The following is a 23374-nucleotide window of genomic DNA, read 5'->3' as shown; positions in this document are numbered from 1 at the left end:
AACAATTTACTATGTGACACCACTCAGACAAAGGTCTTGGGGGTGAGCAAATCCTGCATGTTTGTCTTGACACGAAAACCAGTTCTAGGTTCCTCTTGTTGCCTTCCCTTGTATTGTTTTTCCTTATACTCACTCCAGGTTAGGAGGTATGATAATAAAACTACAAACACTCACACTAAGACATCCCTGGTCTGTAACAGTTGTGTGCTTTCAGAAATGTACACATAATTATTTGTATAAAAAACTCTTCCAAAGAAAGAACCACACAGGCTTGAATGAGGTTGACTCTTTTGTGGAGAAAGAAATATTTGGTTGTGGTCGACTATCTCTTTGATTACATCTGTGTGATGTTCATTTAGGTTTCATAGTTAAACAATAAGACTGTTTCAAGATTTCAGATCTAGAAGGATTGATACTCCAGGGAGCACGGGTTATTTTTTCCCCCTTTAATCTCGTAAAGTTACAACTGTATTTTAAAAAAATGACAACTGTATTTTTGTAATATTAAGACTTGACTGTTGGAATATTATAAGTTTCTGCTCAATTGCAGCTTTATCCTCTCTTTTCTTCAACATGCTTTAATACTCCTTCTTGTTATACTATTTGGTGAAGTAAAATTGCATATTTATGATAAATTGTCATTCTATCTGTTGTCATGTACGCTATCTATTCCATGTTGAACCATCACAGCAAACAAACCTTGATAAATCTCTTGCGAAACATGCCATGACCATCTATGTCACCATCTCCAAGCAAAGATTGCATCTCGTCATACAAATCGCCCATCTTCTTCTTGTCAAAGCTCGTTTTTTCCAGTTCGTTTTTCACGCAATCCCACCAATCCTGCGGGACCACATGAAAACAATTTTATGACAGGGTTGATAAACAAACTGCTGGAAGCTTGATTAACTCACAGGTGGACTTGTTACCTTAAAAATCATCTCAGGATTTGTGAGCTGCTGCAGTGCATCCACAAATTTCTTTACAGCTCCTCCCTTATCAAGCATGCTCCTGAGCCTGTAGGCACAGAAAAAATAACACTTTTACTATTAAACCTGCTGCAATATAGTTGTTCTCTACCCCTCAGACAGAACAATAGAAAATACCTGTTAACAAATTCCTGCTGCTGGTGTCCTGTGGCCGAGTCCTCAAACTGAAAACTCTCGCTGCTGATCATGAGAGCGTAAACCAGAGCTTGAGGGTAGCACTCTGCTAACTGCCCAACACAGTGTTGCACTGCCACAGCTTGTGGCTTGTCCAACAGGGCGACCATTTGACTTATCCAGCTGATCAGCATCCAGCAAGGAATTGACGTCATCTAAATAAAGAGAGTTTTGTCAACTGGAGCACACGTACATCATACAATACTATCAAATTAAAATCAAGGCTCCTCATGACAAAAGCGATGTAGAATTTAACTGACAAGGCTTTAAAATGCTCATTATTATTTGATGATTCATCAGCCTGGTTTCCACTGCAGATAAGATATTTGTCATTTACTGAGTGTTTTAGATTGTCTGTCTACAGTTACCTCCTTGAAATTCATATATTACTGATATGTTTCCTGCCAAAAGACCTTCACACATAGCAGAAAATACACTTAATGCATATACAAAGAACAACTGCTATGAATCAAAGTACATGTTTAGTAAAATGTGTGCATATATTGATAGAAGTGTGGGCTGTTTGTCCTCCTCTACATACCTAGTTTTAACACACTAACCTCTTTTGTCATGAGGTCCAGTGTCTCAGAAGGGTACAGCTCAATGATCTGCAGCAGACGTGGGAATTTGAGGCGAGCTTCCTCTGAGTTCATCTTCAGTGCTTTCAACATGCTATGCACTACATGAAGAGGCAGTGCCAGAAAGTCTGGAAACTCACTCTCTGTGACAAAACAGAACACATATATTTACATACATTATACTGTATAACCAGTGCAATACATTTTATCCATAACACCAATCTTTATTTCTTAAGTGTTTTATGGCATTTTTGCCTTTATGTGATTGCTCCTCAGAGGGTCCTATTACTTGAGTTGCAAAGTCCTCCCGAACTCGTTAATGTGCTTTGTGGATAAAACATGGACTCTATAAACAACTGTGATGTGTCTATACAACATCTTGACACCTTTTTCCAACATTTGCATAGCAACGAAAAAGGATCTGGTGGGTCAGACCCATTAATAAAATCAATCATAAAAACACAATCTGTATTGGTCAAAAAGTGGTGTTAGGTGCTTGTGAGAGATAAACATTTGACAAGTTCACATTAGAAGGTAATGTTTAACTGTTTATAAAATTATATAAATTGGTTCATAAGTGATGATGTTGGCAACTAGTGGACGAACATTTTCACAGACTTTTTGAGTTGCTGTTACCGACTTGACGTGACGTTTTTGTGAATTTTACCATTTGAAAAGTAATTTTTCAGAATATTCCGACACACATAAATGCAGAAAGACAGACAGAGATACAATGTAACAATATAGAAAGAGTGCCCTTTATAGCCAGTGTTCTATTACTAATGTGGAAAATACAATTGGCCAGAATGTGGTCATCAATAAAACTGTTCAACAAAAGCACATAACTAATATCTTATCACTTAAACACATAATTTATTACTCACCGGTGTCCCTCTGCTCTTCTTCTCGTAGTAGTTTGTCACTGAAGTTGGCCAAAGCCATGTATGTCTCTGTGATGCTGCTGCTTTCCACAAAGTCCTGACTATAAGACTGAAGCTCTTCATCAGCCTTTCTGGTGGCATCACACAGCAGCTTCAGTGCTCGTAACTGCAGCCCCTCCTCCACTTTCTGCAGGACAAACAGTCTTCAGCAACTAAAAGACCTCATCTAGTTCTCTTTTGCACATGGTGTGGTTATATCACTTTAAAACTACAAAGCAGGGTTAGCAGGACATAACTGAATGTGATTAAGCAATTCTAATTCATATACAGTACATGAATCAGAGTTTAGCTCTTGTAAATTATATTGTAAAAAATAAGAGTTGAATACCTTTGGATCTTCAACAGGCCAAGCAGCTCCAGAAAGCCTGACGACTCTCTCTGCTTTGTCAGGTTCAGTAGTTTCCAGGACTGAGGGGCTCTTGCTTATAGCTGTAGCCAGAATTTGGAAGGACGTACCCTGGAGCATCTTTTGGTTTCGGAATACTTTAGCTATGGCACTCTCACAGTCAGGCTGAAGGTCCTCTGCAGAGAGAAAAGAGCCGATGTGAAACACTGACTCTGAAACAGCAGGTGTGCACAGGAATACAAAAAAAGGGAAATGAGCTGGTGGTATGGGGGCACAAGTGTCTTGGAGGAGCAGAAAATGATTTGTATGATGAAGAAAACCAAGAAATCAACAACGTCAAGATATAGGCGCACATGTTTGCTCATCAACAAAAAAATAATCGTGAGTTGGATGTCAAATTTGATCAAGAGGGTTACAAATATAATAAAATGGTGTTTATAGACATCTGAAATTCTCTGTTATTTAATAAACTACAGTACAGTTATTTTCCCCTTCTTACCCAGGAGTTGGATAGTCCTCAACATGGTGATGATTTGCTCCATAGGACCCTGAGTCTGGCTGCGCTTATGGCTGTACTGGCTATAACTGTGGACCCACGGTATCAACAAGCTTCTCTTAGTTTTGGCTTCTCTGTGAAGTTCCTTCAGCAGCTTAGTAGCAACGGGGAAGTTATTCTGAAACAACATTAGTGATCCAAGATAAGCTAGTGGTTAAACAAGTAACTTTTGATAGTTTAAAAGAAATAAAAATATATTTCTTCACCTGTTTCCGTGCACTATTAGCCATGTGTAGCTTCATGTTGAACTTGCAGTCATTGACTAACGTGTTGATGTCCCCTGATGGGTCCTCTGAACCATCCACCTCCATGCTGTCGCTGAGTGCGTGGCCTGTCAACTTTTCCCTGATCTTGTCCAAGAAGAAGCAACTGAATTGTGGACATTAAACATAAGTCTGTGTCACGTTTGGTCATTCCTTAATATTAATCGATTTTTTAAACGAAATGTTAAAAACCTGTTCCTCTTACCGGGATGTAATGATATCGTCCCATACGTTCACTGGATCTACTTTAGGGTCAGGATACCGCTCAGTCCATAATCTGATGAGCCGTTTGAGGCCGCTCACAGACACTAATGAATGAAATACAATAATAGATTGAGAGTGGGACAAATATGTTTTCAATCAAAGTATAACTCCAAGAAAAATAATTCTGCATTCTAGTAAAAAAAAATGGAGAGATGAAGGGGTAGATAGGAATCTTCTGCTTCAACTGTTTTAAAGAATGCACACACCCTGTCCTGAAATGAAGAAAAGGAAGTCCTGGATCTCAGTTAAAGCCTGCACTGACTGAAGGATGGTCAGTCGGCTCTGAGTCAGCAGTGTGTCCACACTGGAGTAACTCTGTGTGAGGAAAAGAGAATGAATATACACTGTGGCACAGTTTCTGAACCAAAAAAAACAATGCACATCATCAACTTTCAGCCTTTAAAGTAAGAACGACTATAAAATGATTTTAGCAGGTGATGGACAAAAATACTGTCAACAGCTGACCTCGATAAAGAGCTGCATGGCGTAGTTTGTGTAATATTTGGCACGGTCAAAGTCCTCCTGCAGGATGTAGAGCAAGCTGAGCTCCTGGCTGTAATGGCTCTCCAGGAGCTTCTTGCGCTCCTCCACCCTCATGGCTTTATCCACAAAGCTGAGAAGAGTTTGGTCGCTCTCGCCCATCTGCAGCTGCTTGAGCATGCTGCGGATCATGTGCTGCAGGTACATGTCCTGGCACAAATCCAAAAAGATTGTTGTCAGGAATGCGTCACATTTCATGTGCACGTATACCCGACACAAACAGATGGACATAATTAAAAAACTAGAAAGGCACTCAGTAGCATGCATATCTCTGCCAAGGCTCAAAAGTTTCCTTATGAAACCACACTTAAATTCAGAAGATCCAGGTTTTTATTTGTAACTGCACCAAATTGCACACACTCAAATACCAGTCCCCTAAACAAGCTTAATTTTTTTTGGTCAAGATCCATGAATTATTCTCTGAGAAATCCATGTAAATGTTGAAAAACACTCTTGCAATGTCTCCCTGATAGATCTGTGCCAAAATTTCGTGGTTCCAAGTTTTGTCTAGTAATCCTGCTAAATATCAAATAATCATAAAACATATGATAAAAGGTAAAAAACGCCTGCAGCTTTCACTGCAGGTACTTGATACTAACTTTAAAGAAGTTATAGGACTTCTATACTTCCAATGCTTTTATATATTGTAGCTCATGATACAGAATTACAGATTTTTTTGTCATATTCAAGTTCAAATACCACACATCTCTAAAGATTCAATGCAAAGTAGAGCTGAGATAACAAGTGTATGTTTTCATTTCAAGCCATCACTGAATATTCAGCATAAAACCTGTGGGTTGTAAGGCCACCCTGCTACGTGACATAGAACTGTCACTTCTGTCACCTGGTAGAGGGGCTTGGACCACATCTTTTCGAGGTCAGGTGGGGAGCTTTCATCTATGTACACTGTGGAGCAGTACTGCAGAGACTTCCACTCAGTCAAATGACTGTACGCCTCCATCGCTGCGACTTCCCACAAGTCCTTCTCCGAATCGGTGGGCTCACCATCACTCCAGTCGTCGGTGTTGAGGGCCTGTCAGTGTACAGGACAGTTTTCACTCTTTTAAGCCTTTTATCCAGCTTGAATGACTGAAACTCAACACTCTTCATAGTTTACACACAGCTAGCAATGACTTGTGTACCTCATTGTAAAGCTTCACAGCTTCTGCAAAGTCAGTGTTGGCTTCAGCCTGAAGTGCAGCACAGGTGATTGACTTTGTCCCGACTTTACCACCAAAGATGCTGCGCACAACATCGTAATCCTCCAAAGACCTGTAAAGCCTAGAGAAACAAAGAGCGCACTTAAGTATTACATTTAACAAAATCAATTACAATTATCCACAGGTGACTGGCATGTATGTGTAATGTAGCTATTTACAGTGTGACAGAAAGTTGTAGGACCAGAGGCAACATACATGAGAGTTTTAAGTAAACCGTCTCGATAAGAAAAAGAAAGCTGACAAGATGAATCAGTATTAAAACAAATCGTAAGGAATCAATGCATTCATGAAATCAATTATATATATGTTATATCTCTACTAAGTTATTGACGAAACCTTCAAGACAAGTATGATGAACTGTCCAAGGACAAGATGTTCACCATATGATTTTATTTTATTGTACAATTGGTTTTTAAATGTGCTTTAGGAATAGACTTAATCTATGTGCACAAATGTGCAATATCAAGGTATTACACCCATAACACAGACAAACTGACCAATAAAATATATTGCTCAGTTTCTATTAACATTCACCTACAAGCCAACAGTAGAACTAGCACTGTCATACCTTGCAAGGTGGATCCATTTCTTGGTGTCTGGGGGGATTTCCTTGCATCCTCGTGACCGTTTGGCGGGAGGTCCATCGTGGACGCCGGCGTGCAGCAGGCTGTCCTCCAGCAGCAGGATGCCCGACGGCTGCTGGAGGCTCACCAGGCAAGTGGAGCTGATGGCTGCTGGGTCGAGCTGCTGCAACTCCTTATGCTGATAGCACATGTCCTATATAATCAAGAGGCAGAATATTATACATCTTTAGTTTTGAGGTTGATTTTAATAATCAAGCTATGATAAATAATCCAGGCTCTACAGGATATGGATCATTTAGATGGGAAATTTTAATTCTTGCTTCTTTGTTAGTGCCTGTAGAGGTAAATTATGTTGCATTACATTTAGCTGACGCTTTTATCCAAAGTGACTTACAATTACAATTAGTGCATCAAACATTTATAAGGGGCCATTTTTCGCGGTTCAGCATCTTGCCCAAGGACTCTTTGGCATGGGCTGGGATTCGGCCGACCTTTTTGTTGGAGGACAACTGCTCTAGCCCCTCAGCCAAAGCCGCCTCCGTAAATTGCCGGATTTCACTATAGCTGGACTAAATATTGTCATTATGAGTGTGCAAGGCCATTTGTTTTTCTATAAATGCAAAAAATACTAATTTAACTACTAATGTTATAATATAGAAGTATATATATACATAAGAGAGAATAGGGTATTGTAGAGGAAGTGTCATGAAACATTTAAATATCCTAAAAACATAGGCATAATCAACTTCTCTCATTTTTACACCATCAATAAATGCTATTGTAAATCCGTATTCAAGACTTTTGTAGCTTAATCAAACAATGCTCGGGTTCATACCTGCACACATCCTATAAACGGAGGGAAGCAGAGCGTACTATTGCTCAAGAAAGTGTTCATGTTGCAGCGTAGCTCTTCTTTAATCCTCCCACTTTCCCCTGGTTTGTGCTTCTCCATTTCTTGGAGGACACCAGCAAACAGGGAGCTGAAGAGCTGTTTGGCTAAAATTGGGTCTCTCTAAGGGGAACATGCAGAGAGAAATACATAAATCATATGTATTTGTACAACATGGGCCCTAGAAGGGAAGGATGCAGAAAGCAGAGGCGGTTGTCTTACCTGGGCGAGTGCTTGCAAGGGGGTGATGAGGCTGCTGTACGGGATCTGGATGTCTGGGAAGTCCCCCACTCTGTAGTTACGATAGAGAGTCACCTGAGCCTCTTTTCTCAGCCTTTGGTCAGCTTTTTGTTCCTGTGGGACACACAACCCTGATTGTTGATGCACTGGATTAGACGATTCAATAGAGACATATTTTTTAAGCTGCCCTCCAACAGGATCAGTACGGTATATTGTTTATCTGTGTGATACCTTTTTCTGCCTTTGTTGTTGGATCTCTTTATGCGCGTAACCGATGCTGACTTTCTCCTGATCCTTTAGGAATCTGCGTCTCAATCTTAGGATGTTATTGCGTTGCTCATTGTCTGCTGTTGACATAAAGACATAAAAGGTGTCCGCATTAACAAAGCATCAGTAATCTTTCTTAGAAATAGAGTCTTTAACACAGATTCAAATCATTACTGTGGTGAGAATACTTTCTGGAGTTTGTCTCTCACATATGAAGAATGACATGTTCACAACAAAAGTAAAAAGGTCTGAAACATTCAGACTAGGGGTGACACCAGGGTAGTGCATGCAGGTGGCAGGACATGATGTGTAAAGCTCTCAAATAACATTGTCTTTTAAAGTTGACATCTTTATCAACCTCCCCTAGTGGTATGGCTCTTATTTTTCATCTTGATAAATTTGTATTATTCCAGTTTCACATCTGTTGTGTTAAGAACATCATCAACACAATTTTCTGGGCATTTTGTCTGCTGTATTCCCAGACAGGCTCATTCTAATAGTTTACTAGGGTGTTGGCAGGAAAAGTTCCAGAAAACGTCCAGAGCAACTGATATATTTTCACACAGCATAGATTCTATCAATTCTACCTTAGTTTACCAGTTAAACCTAGAGGGGCACTCAAAGAGTAAACTTACCCTCACGCTACTCCTTATCTTGCCATAAAGAAAGAATGAAAAAAAATCTTGGATTCACCATTTTATTCTGATCTACTTTAAAATGTAATGGGCTCTTCCTTGGGTCATGTCCCACCACCTACAAAATTTCATAGATATGGGTTCTGTAGTTTTTCTTTAATCAAGCTGAAAAATGGACAAAGAAACACTAATGAAAACATAACCTCGTTTGGAAGGTTAATAAAGGATTTTGAGTGACAGTTAAAACAGGCCTCATAACTCGTCTGATCCATCATTGCTGAATTTCTACTGACTATTTGCACAGCCAACAAAATAAAGCTTCAAGCCCACAACCCGTTGTTTTTGGGTAAACTATTGAATTAGATAGTTTCACAAATCTTCAAACGTTTTCACTATTAAACAGTGGACTAGTTACAACTGTGTAATATCTGCAGAAAAGATCCTGTCAAATATTTCTCCCTTGAAACATGCTCATGAGTGTGAAGTGAAGAACATTAGAATATGTGTGGGCTGTTTCTCAGAGACTAACCTCTAGTGCGACTGTCGACCTCATCGCTTGGTGCAGCAAGGCGCTTCAGCCCGAATCCTTCCCCTACTGGTCGCCTTGCAGGAATTTGCCTCTTGGCTTTCTTATCAAACACCATCAGTGATGACAGAGATTCAGAGCCTGGTGTGTACTCTGCCAGAGTATCCACACTGCTGCCTGTCAGCCAATTATATGCTGTGCGGCGACCTGGAGGAGAAAAAGACAAAAGAATCTAGCAGTTAACATCAAATAGTTTACTCTCTCAAATGGAATAGGTTTATACAAGATACAAGAAAAGGTGTATGCACATAAATGTCCTGTGGAGTTCTCAATTAACGTTTTAACCTGCTGCTCTAATATTTGGATATTTAATTAGAGAGGTACCTGCTGTTTGGGTTTGGCTGAACTCCAGTGATGTCTGAGTGGCTCTGAGCTTCCCCTTCATGGCTCCGGCCTGCGACGCTGCCGCACTCTCTGGGCTTTGAGTGCTTTGGGTTGCAACAAACATGGGAGTCATCACCGTGCTCCTGAAGCGCCAGTTGGAATCAATCACATAGTCCTAAAGAAAAAAAGAATGGACAAACATGATCAACACACTAAGTTCATCATTTTGATAATTTAAACTGACCCAGAGAGGAAGGGAGGAATAAATGCTGCCTACCTGGAAGGTGCACTCTGACAAAGGATACTCAAACATATTTCGTTGGAAGTCAGGACTCTGGCTGGTCATTTCCAGCAGCAGATTGGTCACCAAGCTTAAGAAACACCTCTCTATTTGACATGAGTACAGGGAACGAAGCACCGTCAACATTCGGTCAAGGGTCGCAGTGGGAAGGCGCTTCTCCTGACTCCAAAAGTTACGAACATAAAGCCTGAAAATGAAACAGACAGGGATGGTCTTTTCGGTTAGAATGCTAAATATTATATTGTGACTTATGGGGATCACATTTCCCTGCACAATATAATAAAGGATGATATTAGGTAAAGACAGTGTAAGTGTAGGAAAAATAAAGCACAACACAAGGTGAAGTAGGTTCTTACTGAAGGCCTTGGTTTTCCTCAGACAGTCCCTGAAGTAGTGTTTCTTTGGCTGCATTCAAAACCTCGACTGAGATGTTGTCTTTCATGCTCTCTGCATCACTGGAAGAATAAAGATACAGAGCAACAAAGGGTAGACTTAAAGGTAGACTTTTAGCAACACAACTTCTATTACAAAATGCAGTTTTATGGCCATAAATAGCAATATATTAAAAAGCTGAAGCCAGATTATGATTCCATTTTGCAGGAGAATTTGCACCATTTCCTAGTCTTAAATGCTGGTTTACACTTTGACATCAATGTGTAAATGATGACATAACAGCAGCATGTGGAATATGAAGTCCCGACCTGTAGTTGTCCTGGATCCACATGAGGATATCGTACATCCTCTCTCTGCACACTGGTGACGGGTGAGAGACAAAAACCGTCACAGCTCCCAGGAGCTCCTGAAGCTGAACTGGAGTCAGCAGGCCAATAATCTTGTGGATGATATCTAGACACATTCTCTGTCTTGCTTCATCCCTGAGTGAACAACAGCCACACGCAGAAACACGATTCAGCACAAATTAATATTCATATTGTATTTTACATTTACATTTGTTTTATTGAAGAATAAAGAGAGAATGCTGCAAATGTCAATCTTTTTGTTGTTGTTATGCATTTGCTGTTTATGAAGATTTTGGACAATTGTTTTGTGTGGAAAAAAATGTATCTGATTGTGGGAGCTGTACCTATTTTTACCCAAATGACTGCATAGTGGGTGAGAGTGGAAAATCTAGGTGAATCATTGCTTTTAAAAACCAATCCCAATGCATCACATACCTGTTCAAAATCATTCAATCTTAGGCTTCAGAGTATAAACATGTTGGAAGTGACATCACCCTTTTGCACCACCTACAGTTACCAGGGAAGCCCTTAGCACTGTGGGCATCAAAGCATGTCGAGTGTGGTTGGGAGTCAGGACCTACCTGTGACCCATCACCTGAATGAAGCCTGTGGTCTTTAGCTGCAGAAAGATGTCTGGGATCACGTCAGCTCGGCTCAGCACACACTCCAAACAGTCTGTCTTTAAGATGCCGTGCAACTTTGGCAGCAGAAAGAACACATGGCTGACAAACCTGAAATGTAAATGACTGTTTAAGCCTCTGGCAGGGACCAAAGAAATATACATTAAATGACAATAATGATTCATATTATACAGACGAAATACAAACTCACCGATCCATAAATGGGGGAAAGTGCTTTGACACTTTGTTCAAGCAAATAATGAACTTGTCGTCCCTGTCTGTTTTTCTCAGATTTGTTATCTTACTCGAAGCAAGATTGATGATTTTTTGATGTTGCTGAAATGAGAATCAAAATAAATAGAAAATGTTGTAAGTTGGTGACATTCAATGAATTTAAAAAAACAACACTTGAAGAGAATTTTATCACCAAGATACATATCTGCTGAATATATTTAAGCTTTAAATTATGATTACAAATTAATTTCTATTCTATTCTTTTCTAGTACAAGATGCTTAAGAGTCCTCATCAGATAGAAAGAGTAATAAAAAGAAACTAATTCAGCAACACTGAGATGAAGCTCATACATTGTCCATTTCAGTCGTATTCTTTAGGATGAGGCCGATAATTTCAGCAGCAGCTGAGTAGACATCTTTGTACCGCACAAAGGACAAGTTGTTGGTGAGAGACTGGATGTACCTGTAGGAAAAAACACCAACCAAAAATTATTTAGAGTGCTCAACAAGATGGCAACATCTACAACAAACATGTAACACACATTTGTAAAGAAATCATATATGTGTGGATATACTGCTACTCTCCATTTCTCTTGATGGCCGTTACCTGAAACTGCAGCTTGCAACTTAAAAAAGTAACAAAATCATTCCTATTAACAAGTGAAATTAGTGGACTACATATTGCCATTTAGCTGCCCTGTGTATTTTACCTCTCATACTCAATTTCACACGAGGCATCGTAAGCAGGGAGGTTGTTGGCCAGGATGATTCCCAGCAGCTGAAGTCCCACTGAGTTGTCTTTGCTGTTTGGGTCGGTGCCGCAAAATCGCTTGAATATCAGACTAGAAAGAAGAGAGAGAGAGCCATGGGTTGGTTCATTTAAATTTTGTAGAGAAAACTGATTCATTATGAACGCTACCAAATGAAGAATCATCATCATTTTCCAACTCTGCCTCTTCCTTAGATTGACTTAAAGTAGGAGGCTGAAATGTCCAAAAACCTTTTTTCAAGACAGAACTATTGTTTTTCCTAAGGGATGACACACAATTAAAACTGAAAACAGACACACATTGAATTCTAGTTCTTCCATCAGATTATCTTGGGGATTAGTCAGAATGCCTGTTATTGTTTCATAAAAAAATTTAAACTTTTCAAACATGCATTTATATTTACATTATTTATCCATGTTTTAAATACTTTTAATTGAATGTAGTTGGCAACACTGGACTAAGCACAGGGCAATACAGGAGCAAGGAAATAGTGAGTAGACTGTGTGGACCAGCAAAGATGCATTCAATGTTGTTATTTTCCCTTTCAGAGTTACACAATGATAACACATTGCTATCATTCATATAATAACATTGCTTCTGTACCACTGCCACAATACATGTGTCATTGAGAGTATTACCCGTATGGCACATGCAGACAGTCCTTCCAGCACTCTACCAGAGTGCGAATGATCTCCAGATTGTGTCGGAAAACCGCCTTCTTGGAGTGGAAGCTGTGCTTCATCAGGAACTCTAACAGTCGGTTTGCGAGCACCTCATCTCTTGGGTTACCCTGAGACACACAGTACTCTTATAATCTTCCACTAATGATTATTGGTAATTTTATACGATAATGCCATGAATTATAATGCAAAATTATAGATTTTTCTATCAAAATTAACTGAATTGCAGTGGATTTGTTGGTATATGTTGATATGTGAGTGCAGGTGATGAAAAAAATGTTCTAGTGATTTACATTAGCTTTAAAACACTTTTACAACCTTGGGACTGGTCAGACTTGTCCAAGAGAGAACTGTGACCACAATATCCACCACCATGAAATGGATCCCCTCTCCTCCATTATTTTCAGAGACAACGAGCTGCAGAAGCGGCCCCAGCCAGTGCTTGGCATATGGTCGAAACACCTGAGAAGACGCAAAGTCCATAAAGTTAACGTACAGGGAGAAATGGTATAATAATATTTATTAAAATATTTGTATAGTTGAAGAGAGTAGATGAAATCATTCACCTCCTCTGTGTTGATGAGCAGCTTTGAGATGTAGAGTCTGATATTCAGAGGTGTTACTGGATTTGCAAGTTTTCCATGTAGAAATTTCATCCATGGAGGAAGCTCACTTAACATGTTTCCCTGTTTCATAAACAAGGAACAACCCACCCTCTGAACATAGAACAGTTGGCAGTCATATTTATAGATGGTTATTTTGATCACATGAAATATTTCATGTGATCTAATTTATCTGTTTAACTAAAAGAAAGTAAAAAAAACCTGCTTTGCCTTTTTTCAGTACCACTGACCTGTTCAACTTTTGGGGTGATGTTATTTCTTTGCATGTGTCCAATAAGAGCTGTCATAGTCGCCATGCATTCATGCTGATTCAGCTCATCCATTTCTAGATCCACCATTGCATCCTGGGAAGGATTTGTCTCCTCTGTCTCCTACATTTTTGGATTAGATTACCTTCAACTTCGTTGTCATTGCACAGTGGTTAGTGAAATGAATTCACTAAGATATACACATCATGTGCAGCACCTAGAGTAAGTAATTGCAGGTATTAAATGTGAGTGTAAATATGTAGTAGAACTCGTGTGACTAACTCTTTTTGCCACGGTTAGTCTTTGTCCTTCCGGGTTTTGGGAGCTGAGGGAAAAGCTTTGGACACCGGTGGAGAAATCAAACTGACTCATCTCCTCACTCAGGCTGCTGTCAGCCATGTAAGACTGGGAGGACAAGTAAACCGGTGCTTCTATGGAAACGACATTAAGGACACAAGGGCAAGTTATTAACTTTAAAAATGCTGGTGTGAGTCACTGCATTTCAAGCTTTGTCTCCTATTATCTAAGTCAGACCCATCACATCTTATTTCCTTGACACTGCACAATGTGGGGTTGAGTCAGGGTTAGGGTTAGTCAATTGAAAATGTTACGTTCTGTGTGCCAAAGATCACCAAACTCCAAAGGTTTCAAACCACTGCTGTTTTCAGTTCATACCTCCATTCTCATCGCTCACTTCTTTTCGAATCATGATGTATTTCCTTTTTCTCTCAAGTGGGACCTACATTGATGAAAAACAACAAATGAATAAACCACGTCTGGAACTCAAAGTCAACTGTTACGCAAACACATAGCACATACCTCAATTTCAGTTGGAAAGTTATAGGTCCTTTCAACATCAATAATATTTTCCAGAATGAACTGATTCTGTGCAAGACAAGAAAAGAAAAAAGAAAATGGTGAGGTCTGAATCCATCGCTCAGTTTCCACTTGTGAGAAAACATGAAACTCATTCTAAAGATGAGGGATGAGATTGATAGGACAGATTCAGACTGAAGTGAGTTCGAAACTAAAATTTAAGTTCTGTACCTTCTCCGGTTTCTCACTGAAGAGGAAGCCCTGGTAGAACTTGGCCTCACTGAAGCTGCAGCTGATGACAGCGATGGCACAGTTGTATGCAGCACAGTGATACTGTCGCCTGAGTTCAAGGAGCTGAGTCTCACCGGCCATGTTCTCAGTGAAAGCTTCAAAACATGACCTATTGTGAAATTAATGAAATACAAGAGACATTATTCATTTTACATCAGTCGTGTCACTTCTCATATTTCAAGGACCGGAGAGTCGTACTTGATCAGTGTCTTGGACAACTCATTCCCCTCGGTTTTGTCTGTGCAACAGTACGCTTGATTGATGCGGGATTCCTTGGAGTAAACCTCTTCTTTGGGAAGCCGACAATACAGTAGCTCCATCAGCTTGTAATAGCCGATCTTCTTCAGCAACTGGATCTCAAATGTTGATACAGTTGACTGAAATTGATAAATAAATTAGCTTATTATTGAATTCCAGGAGGCTCCTCTGATCTAAACAAGAAAAGATTAACAGCACAAATGTAGGAAACAGAAAGCAAGCTGCTATCAATAATTTCATAGTTACCAGAATAAAGGAAAGGATTAATATAGCTTAATATTCAATCTATTTGATATATTATTAATAATTATCTATATCTCTTTGAATAAATCCTAAAATGTGGGAGCCAACCTTGGTGAAGCGACTGAGCAGGAAAGCAATCATGTCACAGACATTGGCCACAAAGAAGTCAGTCAGGGCCTTGGTGCTGCAGTCAGAGGCCAGAGGCAGCACAACCCTCTCCATCATGGCCTGCAGCATGGAGCTCACCGACACATCCCCCTGCTGGACCACCTCATACACTGCACAGAGCAGCTGCAGCTGCCGCTCACTGCTGGATCTAATCACACATCGAAATACACCAGTCAATTTGTCCATCTTTATACAAAGTCTATATTGTAAATGGGCATCTACAACTGTATTTGATAACTGTGATAACTTTGTTATGCTCAACCCGTCAATTCCAAAAAGACCACCTAAACTCAAATGAATAAAGAAAAGCTGTAAGGTAAAAGCTTCACTTACCGCTTTGCAAGTCTCTGGAAACAGGTTTGGAATTGCTCCTCCATGATGTGTTTTCTGTCTCGACATAGAATCCCTGACATCAGTTTGAGCAGGAGTGGACTCTGAGAAAGCTCCAGGGCATCAAGCAACTACAAGGCAGAAACTTTAAGTTTGTTATCTTAATGCAAAATTATAAACCCAAAGCACCAAATTACTGTTGCAAAATGTTGAATCAAAAAGAGTCTTTACATATTATCTCTAATGCTGACTCTACACTTTGACTAAAATTGAATGGTGTCTGCCTGTGGGAAAGCTGTATCACACATCACCTTTCGAATACAGTCCATGTAGTTGTTGCGGTGAAGCGAGCCTTTAGCAAACTCATCGGACTGCATGGGGAAGTGCGACACCACTAGGGCGTCAAGGGCTTTCTGCAGCTCAGCCAGCGGCTCCTCTGGGAGGGTTATGAAGAAGGGCAACACCAACAGGGCCTGACTCTAATCAAATGAAGACATCCAAATAAAAAAACTTTAAGTTTCATATTTTCTACTTACTTAAAATTGGACAGCTAATGGAAGTAATCTAATATACTGTACGCTTAGTTACCTTGAGATTCAGTGGCAGATTCATGTCAACCAGTAGCACAGTGAAAGTGGTAAACACAGGTCTGAACGCTTCATGATTGATATTGGAGCACACAGATGAGTCAATCTGATGTATAAAAAAGGAAAAGAAAATCATTAAAACAAATTATGACAAACAGTGGGAAAGCTTACATTTTGTAGTTTTTTTTATTATGTTGATTGTTATGTTTATGACTCAAGTGTGTTAGTCCATTCCTTTACACAAGGCTAGGTTTTGCTCTGGAACAGACAGCAGTAACTTCAGGTTCATCATACCTGTAGGAGCTTGGAGAGCAGTAAGAGAGTAGCGGTTTTGCTTTCTGGAGTGGAAGAGTTTCCTTCCCACCAGGACTGCAGACTGCTCCATCTTCTCAGCACCTCTTCCACCAGCTGCTGTCCCTGAGTCTTCCTCACAGAGCGCTCTCTAAAGCTGTGGTCCAGCATGCCATTCAGCAACACACTCACCTGATGAAATACAGAAAAATCCTTCACAACACATATAAAAGAACAGTCTATTCCCTAACATTTGCATTTCTATTTAAGTTTTTGTTCAAAGATTGTCTGAAACTAATCAAAAAATATTAGATAAGATGAGGAAGAGCTACCATGCTGGGATTTTGGGAGGAAGCTTTCATGAGGCGTGGAACTGTGGCATCGCGGCTTCTCAGCAGCTCGGCGTTGATGGTCATTTGGAAGAGGCTGTAGAAGTACTCGCCATGTGAGAAGCTCAGGAAGTTACTGCTGTGGCCTCCAGATATTGGAACAGAGAGCATGATGGTGTTCAACAGCAAGTCCACCAGCTGCTCACTCTGCAGGGAATGAATAGTGTACAACAGGAGGCAGCAAAGAGTGAAACACTGGTGGGTTTTTGAATTTAAGTAGTTGTCTATGTAGATGTTACATTTTTGCAAACTATGCATTTGTATGACAGTATTAGGGCCACTTAAAGGAAAAAATCTGAGATTATGAGAATAAAGTCTTAATATTATGACAATAATTTAGGCTATGTGTACTTTCAGAGGATGAATGTGTGATGATCGGCCTGTTGCCTGTTAAAATAATTAATAATTATAATAATTAATGATGTGGAGCACCTCAATAAGTTATACTTTAGTAGAAGTTTCACAAAAAACAAAATACTAAATATTAAGTATCAGGAGGAGTGTGTGAAGTGTCACTTTTGTGAAGGGGGAAATATTTGGTAGTGGTCGACTGTGAAGTTATCGTTGGTTACATTCAAAGATGTATTTGTAATTACTCAAGACACAATGAGATTAGTTCAAGAGTTTGGATTCAAAAATTGTGGAACTCCGGTGAGCATGGGTCCTCCTTGCTACTTAATTACTTTTTTTTATTGTAATATTATATCTTCTTTCCTCATTAAATTTCATCTTTAAACTTGATACTCTCTCCTACATTGGTAATCTGTATTTTAAACTGGGAGTTTAATTATGTTTAATACATCCACTATCCATTTGCTACATTCCTATTGTAGCTTATCTGTTGCAGTCAGTCAACTTTTATCAAACCTATGCAGAGTGGAAGCACTGACCTGTTCACTGAGAGAGAAGCAGAGCTGAAGCAGACCATCTGCTACCCTCCTGGTGTTTATGTCCATGGATGGAAGGGCCCTCCTCTCGTCACCTGGTGCTATGCCTTTATACACCGTCATCAGAAGTCGGGACCCAAGAGACTTGGCATAGGCTGAATCCTTTAAGAATGACAAACAAATAAACGTGTGGTGGCTACGTAAACAGAAAACATGGAATAAATACTAATATATTCCACCAGTACACCAGTCCATAACAATAGCTAGATTAATACATTTTGATGGTCACTAGAACTGAACGACATGATACATTTGCACAGCAGAAGATTTATGAGGCAAATATTCAGCTTATTGTGGGGTTACTTAAGGACAAATACCTGACTATGCAGGAGGGAGCTGAGGAAGCCGGCTTTGTGGATTTGCTTACAGGAAGACAGAAGCATTTCCATCTGTCCATGGAGGCTATGAGTGCCTGAATGGTAGAGGTCTACAGTGCAGAACTCCTCCACACTATGGAGATCATTAAAGAAAGTTTGGAAGAGAGGAAAAACTGATGTGCTGTTAATAATAATACAAGTATCCATGAGGATGAGGGTTTCGGAGAATGTGATCAAGTGTTATGTCTCAGTGGACGACAACAAATATGTTTTTATTCACTCAAAGTGAGAGCAATAAAAGGCGATTTACAGACCTTGTACATGAGATCTTTGTCCGCAAGCTGCTTTCAAGACGAGCACGGTACGTAGAGTTCAGCAGGGCCTTCAGCAGAGGAACACACACTTCTGGTAGGTTCTTCATTACCTCCACATTGGCCATGTTAAAGCCAATAGTGGATGGCTCACACACCACCAGCGCAGTCAACTCAAAAAAAACTGCGCAAAAGAAATCTCGCTCCAGAAGCTGTGAATGAAAAAAGGAAATACTGAGCAAATAAACATTTTTTTTGTCTGAGCAAGTCTGAGCATCTTAAACAAACACCTTCCAAAACTCTTGGTCTCCTTTGACAAGAATCATTGTGGCAAATTCCAGCAGGCGAACAATGATGGTGCACTTGCTGTAGTTGTACTGGTCAACCTCTCTTGGGCTGAAATGATCGCTCCTTTTGCCAAGAGGGAAACAGCTCTCTGCTGCCGCTAGATCATGGGTTGCCAGCTCAGTCAAAAAGAAATGTGTCGCTTTCAGAAAACTCGACTGGTCTTTGGAGCCTTGGAAATGAGGTGAAAAAGAAACATTTATAGAGATCACAGCACGGCCAACATGGCATCAAAAGAACTTTCATGTTAGTAAGGCAAGGGAAGTTCATTTATAAAGCAACATTCAGACAAAGACAATTCAAATAAAGGCACAGAAACACATTCAAAACAAGACAATAAAACTAATACACTAAGAATACACTAACATTACATTTACAAGACAAGCAACAAAATAATTAGTCACAAATTAAAAAGTATGTAATTTATTGGTAGCAGCAAATATCATGGTTTAGTTCAGTTATTGCCTCCGAGGTTATACACAAAAACGGGACAGATTTCCACGAAACTTGGTGGGAGTATACGGTAAGGGTCAGGAAAGAACCCAATAAACTTTAATGTGGATCTGGATGAATTTTTAATCACTTTTAACATTTCTTTAACATTTATCATAGGAGGTTTTTCAACATTTCAACAAACAAGACTTACTAAGCATGTGTTGAGGCTTGATGGTGTGTAAGTTGATGAAGGTATTGTAGCAGTCCAGGGCAGCCAGCAGCAGATCCATCCATTGTAGCGTGGCTCTGACGCTGAAAGGGCCCGTCAGGTCCCTGAGGGTGGGCTGGGAGAGGAGCCCACCACCCTCGATCCGCGAGATCAGGAAGCTTAAGCCATGATCCTTTAACATGCCATCCAACCACTGAGGTGGAGACTGCTTTGCTGAGTTTGGACAAGCAAACATTAACAAAGTCAAATGTAAATTCAGAATAGCAGCATCTATGCTTTATCCTTTAATCACTTTAATGGTGATATTGGTTTTATTTCTTTGATGGAGCACTGTGCAGGGTTGCTCACCTGGGAGGAGAGGAACAAACTCATAAAAGAGCTCCATGCATTTGTGGCGACACTCGGTCTGAGGGCGGCCGCATTGTTCCAAAAGCCATAAAACCACATCTGACAGGAAAAGCTTTTCATCAGGAGGGAAGCCCCTGACATACGAGAGAAAAGACAAAGTAAACAATGGAAACATTTACATATCTATTTGTTATCATAAACATTACTATCTGAAAAGTAATGCTTCATTTAAAAGCTATTCTATCTTGTAATATAGCCTAAGTTATAATGTTAGTTAACAGATAAACTGATCATCCATGTACACAGAGGACCAACCTTGGGACACGTCTCTTAGCATTGTGCTGATTGAGACTGGGGGCCTTGTGTTTGATGATTCTTTTCATATGGTCGATGGCACTTCTACACTGCTGCAGTGTACCTGAGGATGAAGAAGTGACAGAAGCAGCTTCATAATTTCTTAATTTAAAATAAGCCGACAATTACTGCATAACTTTCCTTTTACTGCAATGGAAGCTCAATTAACCATATTTGAGAGATTCAAGAAAATGAATAAATGTAAACCAAATTTGAAATGCACAAATCATTGTCAAAGAAAGCTGTTTTTAAAGGTTAAATTACCTTGATAGAAATAATTCAAACATATAACATTAATCTATTTGTCTAAGACTTTGATAATATGAAAATTTGACTTCCTAGTCTACAAAGCTGAAGGGGAAGAAAAGTTACCCAGAGAGCGCTCATCTGAGTGTGCAAGAGCCAGACTTTCGATGAATATGATCAGAACTTCGAAGACAAACTGCTCCACCAAGGAATTTTCCTCCCTACAGAGACAGAGAGACAGCAGCTCTGAAGAATACATTAAAACCCCACATCTTCGTAAAATGGAGCCATTTCTCTAAAGATCCTGAGCCAAATGAACCAATCACTAAATATCAGCAGGAATTTCATTAATGGTCCATAAGTCTGGGCAAAAAAAACCTGAAAAGTCTGTAGATGCTGTTGAATGCTAAGGCAGCACCAAGTCTTTTGAATCCGTTGGGGTGGAGTGCCAGGCTGTAGATCCGCTTAAACAGGGACTTCATATTAGTGGGGCTCCTCTCCTGCTGCCTAGGGGTGGTTTGTTTGATTGACCATTTGACAAACTCTTCAATGCAGCAGCCGCAGAAGTCCCGCAGGGTGCTATCCATGGGGTCAACCACACCATCCTGCCCAGAAAACAAACAAACAAACAGGTGAAGCAGAAAATGTCAGAAATCTCAGTTAAACAACAAACAATTGTTACAATCATTGCCGTCACAGTTTGGAGTCCTTCGGTTCTTATTGTTGAGGAGGTTTTCAAATCTAGTAAAAACACTGAATAAAGAAGCTTCATGTTAAAAGTTGTGATTCTCTGATGCTGTTAGGCTGCGAACTGTGATGTCACTGATGTTTGCCCTGCTTGTTGAGAACTAAAATTCTTCATCTGGTTAAAATATGTAGTTAAAATCCACAAAGATATAAAATGTATTGTAAAAAATGTGAATTAGAATTGTATTAAAAAGTATGTTCATGCTTCTGGCACTTTTGAAAATTACTGGAAACATTGGGGATAATGTTCATACAGTACATAACTCAACAACATATAAACACTGGTCAGTTGTATTTAGACATCGTAATGAGAAAAGTTACAGATTTGACCTTTCATACATGTTTTAGAGTTGATCATACATGAATACATCCAGCCTTACCAGTATGGCATCCAGAACAGCGACTGTGTCTTCACTTTCAAACTTCTTGTTGTTGGTGAACCAGTGAATCAGCTGCATGACCAGAGGTTCAAAGAGCTGCCTGGTTACCTGGAAGAAATTCACAATCACAAAAATGGAGACATTACAAAGCTTCAGCCTGGGCTGAATCAGAACCTCCCCCTCTGTGTTTATTCATTTGCTTGTGCGGAACTAAGATGAGCACAAACCAACAAGAGGCACTGTAAATGACATGCACCAACTATTTACACATGTAGCTGCTATGTCGACAAATATTTCTAACTATTACTTCAGTTTATTTATAAATAAACATACAGCAGTACAAGTACTGCATTTAAATTAAAAACAGTGAGATCCAAAGTCGTTGTCATCTCAAAAAATTACTTCAAGTAACAACTTAAAGGCCCATGACATGTTCTGTCCTGTGTGAACTGAAGTTAATGTGAGGTACGTACCTGATCAACATCACAGGCCAGGCGCAGCAACACAGGAAACAGCCTCTTGTGGAGCTTGTACATTGGCGACAAACTATTCTTTCCCTCCACCATCTGAGCACTCTTCCCAACCATGTAGACCACCAAGCTGTGGAGCAGCTCACAGGCCGCTACCTGCATCACAGACCAGACCAGATCGACTGGATTACAATATTCACTTGCTTCTATTGCATGACATGTCAGTCTCTATCAGATGGTTGCATCAAATACATTTTGTAAACTGCCTGGCTGTGGAAACTGTCTAATTTTAGATGACATACTTTGGTTTGTCTGTCACTCGTGGACAGAGCCAGTTCGCTGATGCGAGGCAGAAATGGGTCGAGGTAGATGAGCGGCTTCATATCTGTGAATGGCACCGCAAAACTCAGCCGTTTCTCAGAGTCCCAAGCCACAAATGTCTTCATCATTTCCTCTGATGAGACCACTGAATGAGACATTCAAAGCAGAGACATTGGGTCAACAAAAACAGCCAGTGTTTCAAAGTGTTGTTGCAACATCATATACCCAACACACAAAACTTCATTGTACAATGTAATTAGGAGGTCGGCTGTGTGAGTCCTCACCAGTCACAAGGTTCCTGTTCAGCTTTCCTCCCAGGTGGCCGAGCAATTTCACCACCCGCAGCCTCACCATGACAAGAGGAGCATCTTCCTGCAGTCAGATATAAGTACCAAGTAAAATAAAGTGTTCTCACAAACACAAGGCTACTCCACTAAGATCAATTTCTGTCCTGAAGAACTGACACTTGCGGGAACCTCTCAGTCATTTCTGCTAGGTATAAATCCATGCACTCATTAGAAGTATCATACTCCTTGTGTCTTTATTGGTGTTTCTACTCTGCTTGATGGACTATGTGAATACAGTACATTATCCTTGTTACAGTATCTGCATACAAACTGATAAATTAATAGAATCCTTCATATTATTTTTAATTATTTTATTTCACGTTGAATAATCTGAAGCCCTTACTAAATTAACTTGAAATAACTTAAAGGAAAAAACCAAACGACTAGATTTTAACTTAAAAACAAGACTGTTTTCCGTTACCGTAGAGATCTGGTTGGATTGCTTGAGAAGCCTCTTCATCACTCTGCTGTATCCTCTGTCACTTCTTGAAGACATCACTTCCCAGCTGCTGTCGTCTTTGTCTGAAGTCAACAACATACAAATTAGAAATAAGACCCATGAACCTATCAAAGCGCTTGAGCTTCTGTGACA

General features: G+C 39.9%; 1 protein-coding gene across 3 annotated transcripts in view; it reads right to left on the bottom strand.

Moving 5' to 3' along the window:
• The window catches only part of prkdc (protein kinase, DNA-activated, catalytic subunit), a 37747-nt gene that overhangs the window by 4358 nt on the left and 10015 nt on the right, over positions 1 to 23374 (bottom strand). For all 3 annotated transcript variants that reach the window (XR_011239055.1, XM_020087657.2, XM_069513071.1), the window contains exons 22-76: positions 23204 to 23304; positions 22720 to 22807; positions 22417 to 22580; positions 22118 to 22270; positions 21645 to 21752; positions 20896 to 21122; positions 20644 to 20738; positions 20233 to 20335; positions 19918 to 20051; positions 19552 to 19782; positions 18851 to 19077; positions 18564 to 18772; positions 18250 to 18382; positions 17876 to 18034; positions 16929 to 17132; positions 16600 to 16788; positions 16307 to 16411; positions 16030 to 16197; positions 15722 to 15849; positions 15329 to 15536; positions 14918 to 15096; positions 14660 to 14828; positions 14432 to 14497; positions 14288 to 14351; positions 13895 to 14043; positions 13595 to 13735; positions 13308 to 13427; positions 13060 to 13203; positions 12700 to 12851; positions 12002 to 12133; positions 11643 to 11754; positions 11269 to 11393; positions 11019 to 11168; positions 10399 to 10572; positions 10054 to 10152; positions 9674 to 9884; positions 9397 to 9571; positions 9016 to 9219; positions 7816 to 7931; positions 7567 to 7698; positions 7291 to 7467; positions 6440 to 6648; positions 5794 to 5932; positions 5496 to 5684; positions 4577 to 4801; positions 4318 to 4426; positions 4053 to 4155; positions 3791 to 3953; positions 3528 to 3702; positions 3011 to 3204; positions 2626 to 2809; positions 1724 to 1884; positions 1107 to 1318; positions 930 to 1017; positions 700 to 843 (exon numbers count right to left, since the gene is read on the bottom strand). Coding sequence is in view for 2 of the 3 variants with exons in the window: in XM_020087657.2 (XP_019943216.2) it covers positions 700 to 843; positions 930 to 1017; positions 1107 to 1318; positions 1724 to 1884; positions 2626 to 2809; positions 3011 to 3204; positions 3528 to 3702; positions 3791 to 3953; positions 4053 to 4155; positions 4318 to 4426; positions 4577 to 4801; positions 5496 to 5684; positions 5794 to 5932; positions 6440 to 6648; positions 7291 to 7467; positions 7567 to 7698; positions 7816 to 7931; positions 9016 to 9219; positions 9397 to 9571; positions 9674 to 9884; positions 10054 to 10152; positions 10399 to 10572; positions 11019 to 11168; positions 11269 to 11393; positions 11643 to 11754; positions 12002 to 12133; positions 12700 to 12851; positions 13060 to 13203; positions 13308 to 13427; positions 13595 to 13735; positions 13895 to 14043; positions 14288 to 14351; positions 14432 to 14497; positions 14660 to 14828; positions 14918 to 15096; positions 15329 to 15536; positions 15722 to 15849; positions 16030 to 16197; positions 16307 to 16411; positions 16600 to 16788; positions 16929 to 17132; positions 17876 to 18034; positions 18250 to 18382; positions 18564 to 18772; positions 18851 to 19077; positions 19552 to 19782; positions 19918 to 20051; positions 20233 to 20335; positions 20644 to 20738; positions 20896 to 21122; positions 21645 to 21752; positions 22118 to 22270; positions 22417 to 22580; positions 22720 to 22807; positions 23204 to 23304 (8420 nt within the window). In the remaining variant the exon portion in view is untranslated. The remainder of the gene's footprint in view (positions 1 to 699; positions 844 to 929; positions 1018 to 1106; positions 1319 to 1723; positions 1885 to 2625; positions 2810 to 3010; positions 3205 to 3527; positions 3703 to 3790; positions 3954 to 4052; positions 4156 to 4317; positions 4427 to 4576; positions 4802 to 5495; positions 5685 to 5793; positions 5933 to 6439; positions 6649 to 7290; positions 7468 to 7566; positions 7699 to 7815; positions 7932 to 9015; positions 9220 to 9396; positions 9572 to 9673; positions 9885 to 10053; positions 10153 to 10398; positions 10573 to 11018; positions 11169 to 11268; positions 11394 to 11642; positions 11755 to 12001; positions 12134 to 12699; positions 12852 to 13059; positions 13204 to 13307; positions 13428 to 13594; positions 13736 to 13894; positions 14044 to 14287; positions 14352 to 14431; positions 14498 to 14659; positions 14829 to 14917; positions 15097 to 15328; positions 15537 to 15721; positions 15850 to 16029; positions 16198 to 16306; positions 16412 to 16599; positions 16789 to 16928; positions 17133 to 17875; positions 18035 to 18249; positions 18383 to 18563; positions 18773 to 18850; positions 19078 to 19551; positions 19783 to 19917; positions 20052 to 20232; positions 20336 to 20643; positions 20739 to 20895; positions 21123 to 21644; positions 21753 to 22117; positions 22271 to 22416; positions 22581 to 22719; positions 22808 to 23203; positions 23305 to 23374) is intronic.

This window comes from Paralichthys olivaceus, chromosome 17 (genome assembly GCF_024713975.1).
Source record: "Paralichthys olivaceus isolate ysfri-2021 chromosome 17, ASM2471397v2, whole genome shotgun sequence".
Lineage (NCBI taxonomy): Eukaryota > Metazoa > Chordata > Actinopteri > Pleuronectiformes > Paralichthyidae > Paralichthys > Paralichthys olivaceus.
Note: the sequence above shows the minus strand (reverse complement) of the source record. Positions and strands in the feature narration are given on the sequence as shown.